Raw genomic sequence first — 12607 nt, 5'->3', positions numbered from 1 at the left:
ATACAACCATTCTGGCATCTGTGAGTGTTGATATTAATCTTCAGTTAACCCGAATGATTTATAGAAAATGACTGGCCTAAATAATTTTTTTCCACACATAATTGTGACTATGATTGAATTATGAATCATATGAATAACAATACAAGCTGAAACAACAATTAAGCACACAAACTACTAGGAAAAATAACTGAACTTATAGCAAATCTAGCCAAAAACAAAAACCATTCTGTCATCTAAAAAGCTTCTCAGCTGCAGTGCTGAGCGTTTAAGAGCAGAATTACCTGCAGATGCAGACAGACACTCGGATATCCCAAATGGAGATAGCTGATGTCCAACCTGTTGCACCACCTCCATTATGAAGCAGCACTCCTGCTCTACCTATCCCAGAAAAGAGGCCTCAGAAGTGGGGAAGAGCTGGAAGGAGAGTGGGTCTGTCAGGAGACTATGGGCCTGCAGACTTGAGGAGCGCTGACATGGGCCATAGTGAGGACCGAGGAGGAGGGAAGAAAGACCTGAAGGGGAGGGGGTCGGGACGGGTACACCCACTTCTCTCTCTGTGACTCTACTCGGTGAACAATGGAGAGTTTCAACAGTCCCAGAATCTCTTTAAAGAGAAGAAGAGAAAACGGCCCCTTCTCCAGAGAGTCTGTCAGTCAAAGCTTTGAATAAACTGTTTCAGAGGATTTTTTTTTTTTTTTGTATAAAGGCTGTCAGGGGTGGCTATTTATAGCATATCTTTTAAACTAGTTCTGATATGTATGGTATAATATATATATATATATATATATATATATATATATTTTTTTTTTTTTATGACACCAGGGCTGTCAACGTTAACGCATGTGATTCATTCAAAATCCTTAATGCATTAATAATTGAAAATCAAATAATATATATATATATATATATATATATATATACATACATACATACATACACACACAAAATATGTGTAAAAATATGTAATTTATAATAATGTACCGAACAATCGGCTCTTTTACTCTTTATACTATTGTTAAATATTAAATTTTATTATATTGTTATACACACACACATACATATATACATATATATATATATATACATACATTATCACAACATGTTTTTGGAAAAGTACTTTGTAAAGACTATTTTAAATGGTACTATAAATAAATAAAACAAAATAAATAAGTAAGTATCCATGTGTTGTATGGGAAAAAATACAGTCAGCGAGTCTTTATTGCTAAAAAGTAAAAAAGAAAAGGATGATACAAGACCCCTCTACTATACAGTATGTCAGGGTCCCGATCAGGTTATTTTGTAATAATGACCTACTGACACTACAGGTTTTTGGAGGACTCAGGGGTTCAGGACAATGTTCCTGGTCATCCCACACTGTTTGCAAACATCTGCATATTTATTAGGGAATGCTGAAGTTTTCCTCAGAATTCAGGAGGTCAGGAGCGTACTACACAATCTTCGCCATTCTCATCATTAACCAGAAACATCAATGGAGAACTTTCTAATCTCATAGTTTGTTTAAGATAACATGAGGTTAAAAACCGAGGGCACTGATGAGTGTGATGAAGACCTATCTTCACACAACCTGATTAAATACTCAAGCAGACTCTCAGGTTTGAACCAACTTGGTCGTCATTCCAACTGCAGATAAATGCTTTAACTCTCTTTGAACAATGAACAATCTCCAGCTCCTCCGGTGCATGTCCGAGGGTCTGGTTTCAGTGCCCCCCAGAAGGGGAAAGTGGGAGACTGGGTTTATCTGATCCACAGACTCATATCAACAGGCTCCGCCCACATCTTGCGTCCACAAGTTCCCATCAGCCATTGTAAGAGGCCGAGCTCGACTCCAGGGGCGGAAGAGCCTCATCTAGCCCATTCGATATCCATTGAGACTGAGATTGAAAAGACCAGGTCAAGCCAAAGGTGAAAGGCAACTCTAGTTGTTCAACTCTATACATCTCCACCGGAATAGTCACCACCCTAAAAGACAACCACAATGAACTAGCACTGGCATTACAACATGACACCACTTAGAGCACTTCAATGTGTCTTAATGACAGGGGGAGTATGCTTTGCAGTGTATGGTTACGTGGTCGCTAGGTTCATGACTGTAACTCAGTATGTATGTGAAAGTAATCTCGGCTTGCGTACGAACCACACTAAAGTGCACAGGAGACCAGACATACACACTCACCTGCGAGGACAGACGCCACATCTCTATTGTAAAGGATCTGAAGTAGACGTCCTGCTCATTTAGAAGAAATTCGATGCAACTGTTCATCAGCATTCAACTTCTGAGCCATACTGATAATCTGTATCTAAAGTGCTTTAAGGTGTAGGTCATTTTTGTTATCTTTAAATACTTTTATTTGAGTGCATCGACAGCCAATGTGATTTTCCGGAGTTCTCAGAAGTGGAATTCGTCATACACTCTTAAAAATAAAGGTTCTATATTGGCATTGATTGTTTTGTGGCTTTTCGGAATGGAATGAGACCTCGGCTCACGGCAGCAGAAGGAATTGCTGGAGAATGTCTGAATGCCGACAGTATGGAGGCAAATGTAATCTTCCCATCAGGCAAAGAAACTTATAAGATAATTTCTTTCAGATTTTGCCAGATGCACACACACTCAAACAGTGCTGTTTAATTACAATGCAGTGTTTTTATCAAGTAATCAAGAAAGTTGGAAATCCATTAAATACATCCAATATACTGATTCAACTCTTTTGTTTCGTGAATTAAATATTCTTTTGAACTGGTTCTTTGATTCAGATGATTAAATCTGATCATAAATATCATATTCTTTGCAATAAAATTAATAATAATAAGGAAATACTATGATTTATCACATAATTCACTGGACTGTACGTACTGTACTTTAGTAACTGAAATACCTGATTCATTAACCCAAACATTTAATCAATGTAATGTAATCAAAGATATTCATATAAACATCAGTATTTAATTAAATAAATATTCGAACTTAAAAAATGATTCTGTATGGTGTATTAAATTAAACATTAAATCGATTCAAACAAATCAATGAACCAATACAAGTGAATTGACTCAAACGAGTCAATGAATCAATACAAATGAATCGACTCACTAAAATCAAAATTTTCACTGCTACTCTTTCTAAGCATTATCAGAAACATGTTCATTATGTGTCTCAAGTTTGAAAACGTAATCTTGACAAATGGTCAAACAGCCTCTGTGTCTCAGTTCAGGTCAGGATCAACTGAACATTAGTCTGTCTGAGAAGTGAATCCCATTAAAATGTATAAAATGTATTTTGCCATTACAGAGTACAGTTACAGTATATTACGAAGGGTTGGTAGCACACAGTAAGTAATGCTGAATTGCTCAAAGTCTGCTGATCCGTCAGATACAGACTACTAGGAAACACATAACGAGGAAGTACATTAATCACATTGCTTAAGCTTGGGAAAACAACAAAAGTGGCGAATTTAATAGTAAAACAACCCTACAAAGGCTTAACATATTAATTGTATTGTATATGTTCAATAGTCATATGGATGCTTGCCAGAGCAATAATTAATGTGACAGACTGATCGGTCTGCACAGCGTTGCTCTAGGTCAGTCCTAGAGCTCTTCCTGGCTGATTTTAGGTGAAAATCTGATCTGGAGAAGTCCAATAGATTATTTAGGCGGCGAGAAAACACAGCAGGCACAGTTCAATCAATATGGGAAAATCTCAAAGTAAAACAAAGCAGTTGTGAAACTCTCTGACTCTTCCAACCAGATACTGTAGGCTGCTTTCATTGTTATTTTCATTTCTTATGCATTCCATTTTTATTACTATGCTATTCTTTATTTGAATCCTTCTATGTACAGCACTTTGAATTACCATTGTGTGTGAAATGTGCTATATAAATAAACTTGCCTTGCCTTCAAGTCAAACACACCTTTAATCTGCAGTGGTCAGGTGGTACAGCGGCCACATTGTAGCTCTCAGAAAATTACGAGTTTACACTTTGTAATTACAAGTTCTACACGCATGTGAAGGCTTTTTACAGCTCAGAATCGTTACGTAATTACGACATGGCCTGAACGAAACGCACCTTCACGCTCCTAGAATTCTGTGACTTCTTTATTTGAAGCTATTTGCCATTAATGAATGCTAATAAACCAGATAAAAGCTAACAGGGGGGCAAACAACCAAAGCAACAGTCCACTCTATCAACTCTCTCAACCAGGGTGCTTAAAGTTTTAGTGGTTAAAAAAAAAAGAAAAAAAAGATCGGTTTCTAAATCTGTCGGTGGATAGGATATGGTGAATGTCAGACAGATCTGAGGAAGATCTCAGGCAATGTAAGGTGGAGATGTCCCCTTGTCTTCTCTTTCTCACCTTGGCTCTCTTTTATATCCCTGTCTTTTATCTCTTGTCAGGTTTGTGATGTGAAGAGATGTTAAGGTACAAAGTCAGTAACCTCACACTTCTAAAGTCTCATTCTGAGTCAGAGCCAAGAGTCACAAGGTCACGTGGAGCCCTTGGCTGCTTCTGGTGTCATCATTTCACCTTAGCATCTGCACAGCTGGTTGGCCTGTGGCCCAGAATGATGAATGATGTCATAAATAAGATTTTAATCCTACAGTGTTTCTCTTTTAATTATCTTTTTTAATGATCTTTTAATGATCTTTTCTGTGAAATTAGGTGTACAGAATTTCATTAGAACAAACTATAATTCTGAAATGTCCAATACTCCTTGCACAACGCCATCGCAACTACATTGCAATGCTCTGAAAATCATTTACAATACCTTTGAAACTGCATAGCAACCCCTTAGCAACCACCCACAACACTCTAATGGCAACATTCTAAAAACACTTAGCAGGCATATAGCAAACACATTACGTTGCTGTGAAAAACACTCAAAATGCCTTAGCAACTACTTAGCAAAGTTTTAGCAACCATTCACAAAATACCCTAAATGTAATGCAACCACACAAAGCACTTCAGGAACTGCATGGCAACCCTCTAGGAACCACCCGCATCACCCTAATAGAAGAACTGCAACATTCTATATTTAGAACACCTCAGTACCAACCTAGCAATATTCTAGCAATGACATTACATTGCTTTAAAAAAACACTCAAAACACCTTAGCAACCACAGCAACACCCTAGCAACCACATCAGAATTGCTACATTCTAAAAACACACAACACCTTAGGAGCCACCTAGCAACCACATTACATTGTTGTAAAAACCACAAAAAAATTAATAAAGAATAAATGCATAGCAAAGTTTTGGCAACCACCCACACACGAAAAGGCTTTCAATTGCAACCACTCAAAAACCTAGCAGCTGCATTGCAAGGCTCTAAAAAACACTTAACAGTCACCTAGCAACATCTTAGCAACCACATTACATACTGTAGCTGTAAAAACTACTGTAAAAACCTTTAGCAACTGCGTAGCAGCCACCCACAACAACCAACTGCATTGCAATGCCCTAGTAAACACCAACAACACACCTAAAACCACATAGCAACACCATAGCAACCACATAGCAACACCCTGACAAGACCCTAGCATCTGCATTGTAATGTTCAAAACATATTAGCATCACACGTTTCTAGAAAAAAACTAGTTTCCCTGGAAATTTGTTGAGCCCTCCAGCAGGTACACTGACGTTTAATCTGCAAAACTCTAATTTGCATGACGCAAAAAATACAATGTGGAACACAAAGTGTGCTGTATGTTTGAGCATGGGGTGTTTTGGGGTGCATGTGTGCTTGTTTTTGCCTGGATTTTACTGGGAGATAATGAGGTAATGGCATTACAGGGTGTTTCCTAAAGTCCTAAAGCCTAAATCTATGATCGTCAGCATTTTCTCACCAGCTCTATCTAAGCCCTATCTTACTGGAGATCTCAATCCCACAATCCCCTCTGTTCTCTGCAGGCTCTCCGTTCTGGCAGTTTGTATTGGCCAGCAGCTTTGCCAGAGCAAACAAGCTCGATCTGCGCTGGTGAAGCAGACGGGAGCACTCGGGGCTTACAATACAAACATTCTTATCAGCTGTCTGAACGCTTTTGGGCCGGACGCTGCGTATGGACTGTCATAATAATCCGAGCAGGCCCAGCCTCCTGCCAGAGTGTGTATGTACATATTCAGGTATTTTGTGGACATATTTGCCAAGTAAGACACTGGTTAGCTGGTTCAGGTGCAGGACAGTGTCCCTCCAGGAGACCCCTGCCATAGACTGTAAAAAAAGACACCACAGATCCCACAATATCCAAAACGTTTTTGGAGCTTGCATGGTTAAATAATAATAATTATTATTATTTGTTTTTTTTTAAGCTATGAAATTTGCAGGATGTTTTAATGGTACAAATATCTCTTATATGTTAACAGATCAAGTAAATATTAATTTATCATGTCATGACCCGTTTATTAAATTAAAGAGGTTTTCATTATAAAACCTGGAAATATCAGGTATGACAGAAATCATCAAGATTTTTTTATTGAAAAGAAGTCTCTCTCCAAAGCTGTTTATTTGATCGAAAATACAGTAAAACAATAATATTGTGAAACATTTTTTTTCAATTTAAAATAACTGTTTTCTATTTAAGTATATTTTAAAATGTAATTTAAATGAAAAATCTGAATTTTCAGCCTCATTCCTCCAGTCTTCAGAGTCACATGATCCTTCAGAAATCATTTTAACATGCTGATTTGGTGCTTAAGAAAAAAAAAAAAAAAAAAAAAAACTTTGAAAAAAATATAAATAAATATATATATATATATATATATATATATATATATATATATATAGTATTATTATTTATTTATTTAATTTTTCAAAAATTTCTTAAGCACCAAACCAGCACGTTAAAATAATTTGTTTACTGTTCACAGTTTTTACTAGGCTAACAGATTATTATAGGATTATAAAAATAATTACTTTGCAAGTGCTAACCAAATCATTACAGAAATATTATTTATGACTTGAATAATAAAGTTTGCTGCTTTGCCTGTAGGAGATATTGCCCAGTTTCATATTTCACTGGTTAATTTTGAAAAGATACAGTTGGCATTGATTGATATTGAGATTCACCTTAATCTGTGTCTGTTGTCCGACAGCTGGAGATATTGAGCCCTGTGTTTTGTCTCCAGAGCCCTGTTGATTCGATCAGGCTGTTAGCTCAAGGGATTCACACCAACACCAGTATGTACATTAACATTCAGTTCTGCCTTCACGTGTCATGTTGACATTGATATATCATAAATTACAGATGTGATATCCGCATGCACAATGCATGCACGGCTGTCTTGCTGTTTATATCTGAGATATTTGTCTCTCATATTGATTTGACGTTGTATTTCAGGGCAGGGACGCGGTGGAAACTGTCTGATAGATTGATGTGTGCAGTGTCAGATTGTAGCTCGAAGCTCTTCGAAGGAATTTGATCTCGGAAATGCAAATGCTCGAGCGCAGTGCAGAAATGAAATGTTTTATGATTGTGTGAATAATGATCTCTGGAGCTGCGCACAGGGGTTTAGGACAGCTTGTGCTTTATTCGTCTCTGCCGATGGCAAATGAACAACGACAACTGGGACTTGCAGTTCCACACACTAACTTTTGCAATCATGTGTGTTTCTTCGATTTTGATTAAGCAAGCATCACTATTTATACTTCAGGTATTCAAACAAAATATTCAACTTTTCCAAAGTGAGTTGAGCCTTAGCATTAGCTAGCTCTCTGGTTGTGTCTTGTGAATGCCATCTCAGGGGATCCATCAGTAACTGACACAACATGTGCTGTAACAGGTGTTTAGTGCGTTAGCATGTAGAACTCAGCTCTGGGTTTCCTGTAGAAAGTCCCGTCTGTTATACAGGGATTATGTTCAGTCTTCCTGTCAGTGGGAAACGGGAGTCTCTTCCGATAACCTAAAACAGGATAACGCAAATTTTTGTCTACAAAACTCATTTAATTTTCATTTTATTGATTAATTAATTTCTATATGGATAAGTGTGACAGTGAAGTTTTTTTTTTGTCCCTACATATTATCCATACTTCCATGTGTGTCAAATCATAGTTTTGAAGATTCATTTTTTAACTATTATTATAAAAAGTGGAAAAAAATGTCATAATAAAGAATTAAAACTGTGTGTCAGCTTACAAATTCCTTAATAAACTATTTTATTTTATTTATTGTTTACTATTTTTATCTACATATTTTTAGAATTCATTAGTTGACACAAACTATTAAATATTAATTTATTCCTTTTTAAATGGTTAGGTTGGATACTGCACGAAGGTTGGTCTCGACACATTTTCCATATGTTAATTCATGGTTTTACTATTATTTTAAAAAGGGGGAAATAAGATATAATAAAGGAGTAGTAGTTGTGTCCAAACTTTTTAGTAGTGTAGTCAAGCTGGTAGTGAAGCTAATGCTGACAAATTACCTCTGCGCTTTTCAAGTAGTAAAAACTCATTCTCAACTTTATGTTATTCATTTGTGAATTGTTGTGGCGTATTGATTTTAGAGTGTTTTTGTATTGGTAGCACCAATTTTCCACCAGTTTCATGAGTCAAGATCCCCAATTATCTGATTCCCCATCAGCAACTAGTGTACCATATAAATCTCTCCCACAGGTGTGTCAGACTTCAAATAACATTAACCCTTTGTCTACCCCTTCAGGCAATGAAAAAGGGACATATAGTGTGGAAGATATTCACTGATATTAAAGTCGGGCCTGTGGTCGTCTGACAGACAGACCTGGGGGGAAGAGATCTTTTAGTAATTTAATACATCAAGTGCCAAATGGAGTAAATTTATTATTTGGTCTAATTACCTTTTCTCCCGTAACTAATGTGATTTACTACAACACTTGCGGCTATGATGATAAATCATTCCTGTGAGCCACAGACCTCCATTGCAACCTTGCGTGTCCTGCTATTCCAACCAGTGCAAGTGTCATCTGTGTACCAGCCTGGAAATAAACCATGGTGTCTGACCAGGGGTGTCCAAACTCAGTCCTGGAGGGCCATTGTCCTGCAGTTTAGCTCCAACTTGCCTCAACACACCGGCCTGGAAGTTTCTAGTATATGCCCGGTAAGACCTTAGGCCTTTCTCAATCTGTGTTCTTGTCTGTACTTGTGAAACGTCATCAGTCGCTGCCCAAGTACAGTTCCAATTCAAAGTTCACATCTAGCCAAGTACAGTTTAAATCCCCAGATGTGTTCTTGCTCTACCCCTTTTATCAAGTATGCATCAGGAGGTGACTTGTGCAAACTTAAAACAGCCAGGTATCCCATAATGCATCTCGCACCAACTAGTAAGTGTCAATGGCGGAGGAGAAAACCTGCACAATTTTAAAACTACTGCTGTTATTATGTCACGAAATGTAGTTTTAAGAGTTTTTCAGTCGAGAATGTAGTTGTTTAAAGCTCAAATCTGTGGTTTTATTTATAAAGATTTATAAAGTTTTTGGAGTTGTGAGATCCAGACGAACAGTGAAAAAAATCAACAGTGCTGATTTTCCCCTTTCTAATAATCCCACGCTGAGACTGCTTAAGTAAATGTCATCGTTTCTGTCTAGTTCTGCAGTTGATGGATGACCACTGCAATTTCAACATCGCATGTCACTGCAACCGCTAAACATCCTTGTAACTGGATGTTTTTGTTGAAGGCCTCACAAGGGTCGTTGACAGGGGAAGTAGTTGAACCTTATCTGAACCAATCACAGCCTCCGCTCTGACATTATGACAAATCCCATTCAATCCAGATACTTTTTTCTCTCGTTCTGTCTCTCTATCTCTGTCTAACCAACTTTGACGGTTCGAAATGTGAGTAAAATCTCTGCAGGACAACGCAAACCCAGCTTGACAGCTTTCACTAGGAGATGAGAATCATGACATCTGCTAATCTAATAAAGACTGCGCAGTCTCTTGGGGACTGGATGTATAAGACAGGTCTGGCTTCTACAACGACCATGGGAAATGCAGCAGACATGCCATTGTGTCTCGCCTATGTTCACAACACTGAAATATCATCTTACATTCTCAACTACTTGTCCTCTGGACATAATATTCACCTTTGAGCTATTAGGAGCCAGAAGATTTAACATCCTTGTGTAATAAAATGAGGTGAATAATGACATTTCTAGACCGGCATTATTGTTAATCCAACTTCAGAGATTTGGGGAGGATCTATTATGTGGGCTGGAAATGCACAATTATAGATGCATGCCTTGGAAAGTTATTTCTACTGGACAATATTCATTATGTCCAATTGATATACAGAGATAGAGAATGCAGATATGTAGACCAAGGAAGTGTCTCCTACAAAGAGAGACCTAGAACTAACACTTTGACGCTACTATATATAGTAAAGTGTTAGTTGTGTAGACTGCTAATGGTAGCCAATTATAACAAAGGAAATTTACATTTTATCAAGGTTAATTCTAACAATTATGTTGCTGTACCTTTTCTGATTTGCATATGTGAATTACCTTTGTTATGACTGGACATGGGCAATGAGTAATAATGCCTGGCCAAGTTGCTGAATACTGGTGTTTATATCTAAATGTGACAGTCACAAAGTTGTGACATCATAATTGTTAATGGGATAGTTCACCCAAAAATGAAAATTCTGCCATCATTTACTCTCCCTCATGTCGTTTAAAACCCGTAAGACTTTCATTCATCATTGGAACACAAATGAAGATTCATTCTCATGTGTTACGCAGCACGTTTGAGCTTCTGTAAGAGCCAATGAGGTTCATTCTCGTGTTACACAGCACGTTTGAGCTTCTGCAAGAGCCAATGAGGTTCAGTCTCGTGTTACGCAGCATGTTTGAGCTTCTGCAAGAGCCAATGAGGTTCATTCTCATGTTACACAGCACGTTTGAGCTTCTGCAAGAGCCAATGAGGTTCATTCTCATGTTACACAGCACGTTTGAGCTTCTGCAAGAACCGATGAGGTTCATTCTCGTGTTACGCAGCACGTTTGAGCTTCTGCAAGAACCGATGAGGTTCATTCTCGTGTTACGCAGCACGTTTGAGCTTCTGCAAGAGCCAATGAGGTTCATTCTCGTGTTACGCAGCACGTTTGAGCTTCTGCAAGAGCCAATGAGGTTCATTCTCATGTTACTCAGCACGTTTGAGCTTCTGCAAGAGCCAATGAGGTTCATTCTCGTGTTACACAGCACGTTTGAGCTTCTGCAAGAGCCAATGAGGTTCATTCTCGTGTTACACAGCACGTTTGAGCTTCTGCAAGAGCCAATGAGGTTCATTCTCGTGTTACACAGCACGTTTGAGCTTCTGCAAGAGCCAATGAGGTTCAGTCTCGTGTTACGCAGCACGTTTGAGCTTCTGCAAGAGCCAATGAGGTTCATTCTCGTGTTACGCAGCACGTTTGAGCTTCTGCAAGAACCGATGAGGTTAATTCTCGTGTTACGCAGCACGTTTGAGCTTCTGCAAGAGCCAATGAGGTTCATTCTCGTGTTACACAGCACGTTTGAGCTTCTGCAAGAGCCAATGAGGTTCATTCACGTGTTACACAGCACGTTTGAGCTTCTGCAAGAGCCAATGAGGTTCAGTCTCGTGTTACGCAGCATGTTTGAGCTTCTGCAAGAGCCAATGAGGTTCATTCTCGTGTTACACAGCACGTTTGAGCTTCTGCAAGAGCCAATGAGGTTCATTCTCGTGTTACACAGCACGTTTGAGCTTCTGCAAGAGCCAATGAGGTTCATTCTCGTGTTACACAGCACGTTTGAGCTTCTGCAAGAGCCAATGAGGTTCATTCTCGTGTTACACAGCACGTTTGAGCTTCTGCAAGAGCCAATGAGGTTCATTCTCGTGTTACACAGCACGTTTGAGCTTCTGCAAGAGCCAATGAGGTTCAGTCTCGTGTTACGCAGCACGTTTGAGCTTCTGCAAGAGCCAATGAGGTTCATTCTCGTGTTACGCAGCACGTTTGAGCTTCTGCAAGAGCCAATGAGGTTCATTCTCGTGTTACGCAGCACGTTTGAGCTTCTGCAAGAGCCAATGAGGTTCATTCTCGTGTTACACAGCACGTTTGAGCTTCTGCAAGAGCCAATGAGGTTCATTCTCGTGTTACACAGCACGTTTGAGCTTCTGCAAGAGCCAATGAGGTTCATTCTCGTGTTACACAGCACGTTTGAGCTTCTGCAAGAGCCAATGAGGTTCAGTCTCGTGTTACGCAGCACGTTTGAGCTTCTGCAAGAGCCAATGAGGTTCAGTCTCGTGTTACGCAGCACGTTTGAGCTTCTGCAAGAGCCGATGAGGTCACTTTGGACTAAACCGCTCAATTCATATGGATTAGTTTTACGATCTCTTTATGAACTTTTTGAAGCATTTAAGGGGTAGTTGTGTTGTCTGTCAATGGAGGGACAGAAATCTCTCAGATTTCTTTAAAAATATCTTCATTTGTGTTTTGAAGATGAACGAAAGTCTTATGGGTTTGGAATGACATGAGGGTGAGTAATTAATCACAGAATTTTCATATTTGGGTGAACTACACCTTTAACATGAGCCATTTGTGCATTTTAGTTTTCATAAATAGTCAGGGTATTGGAGAGTGATCAACATAGTGATCTAATACCTATTTCAA

The 12607-nt window shown here is 38.6% G+C and overlaps 1 protein-coding gene across 2 annotated transcripts in view; it reads right to left on the bottom strand.

Moving 5' to 3' along the window:
- Positions 1 to 12607, bottom strand: part of arhgap24 (Rho GTPase activating protein 24) — a 117109-nt gene that overhangs the window by 28718 nt on the left and 75784 nt on the right. Inside the window, exon 1 of one of the 2 annotated variants that reach the window (XM_082140604.1) lies at positions 282 to 668. The exons of the other annotated variant lie outside the window; for it this stretch is intronic. Within the exon in view, the coding sequence (XP_081996730.1) occupies positions 282 to 354 (73 nt within the window). The 5' untranslated portion in view covers positions 355 to 668. Of the gene's footprint in view, positions 1 to 281; positions 669 to 12607 lie in introns of those variants that run through there. 2 annotated transcript variants of the gene reach the window in all.

Source organism: Leuciscus leuciscus (assembly GCF_965113295.1).
Source record: "Leuciscus leuciscus genome assembly, chromosome: 16".
NCBI lineage: Eukaryota > Metazoa > Chordata > Actinopteri > Cypriniformes > Leuciscidae > Leuciscus > Leuciscus leuciscus.
This window is presented reverse-complemented; position numbering and strand designations above follow the sequence as displayed.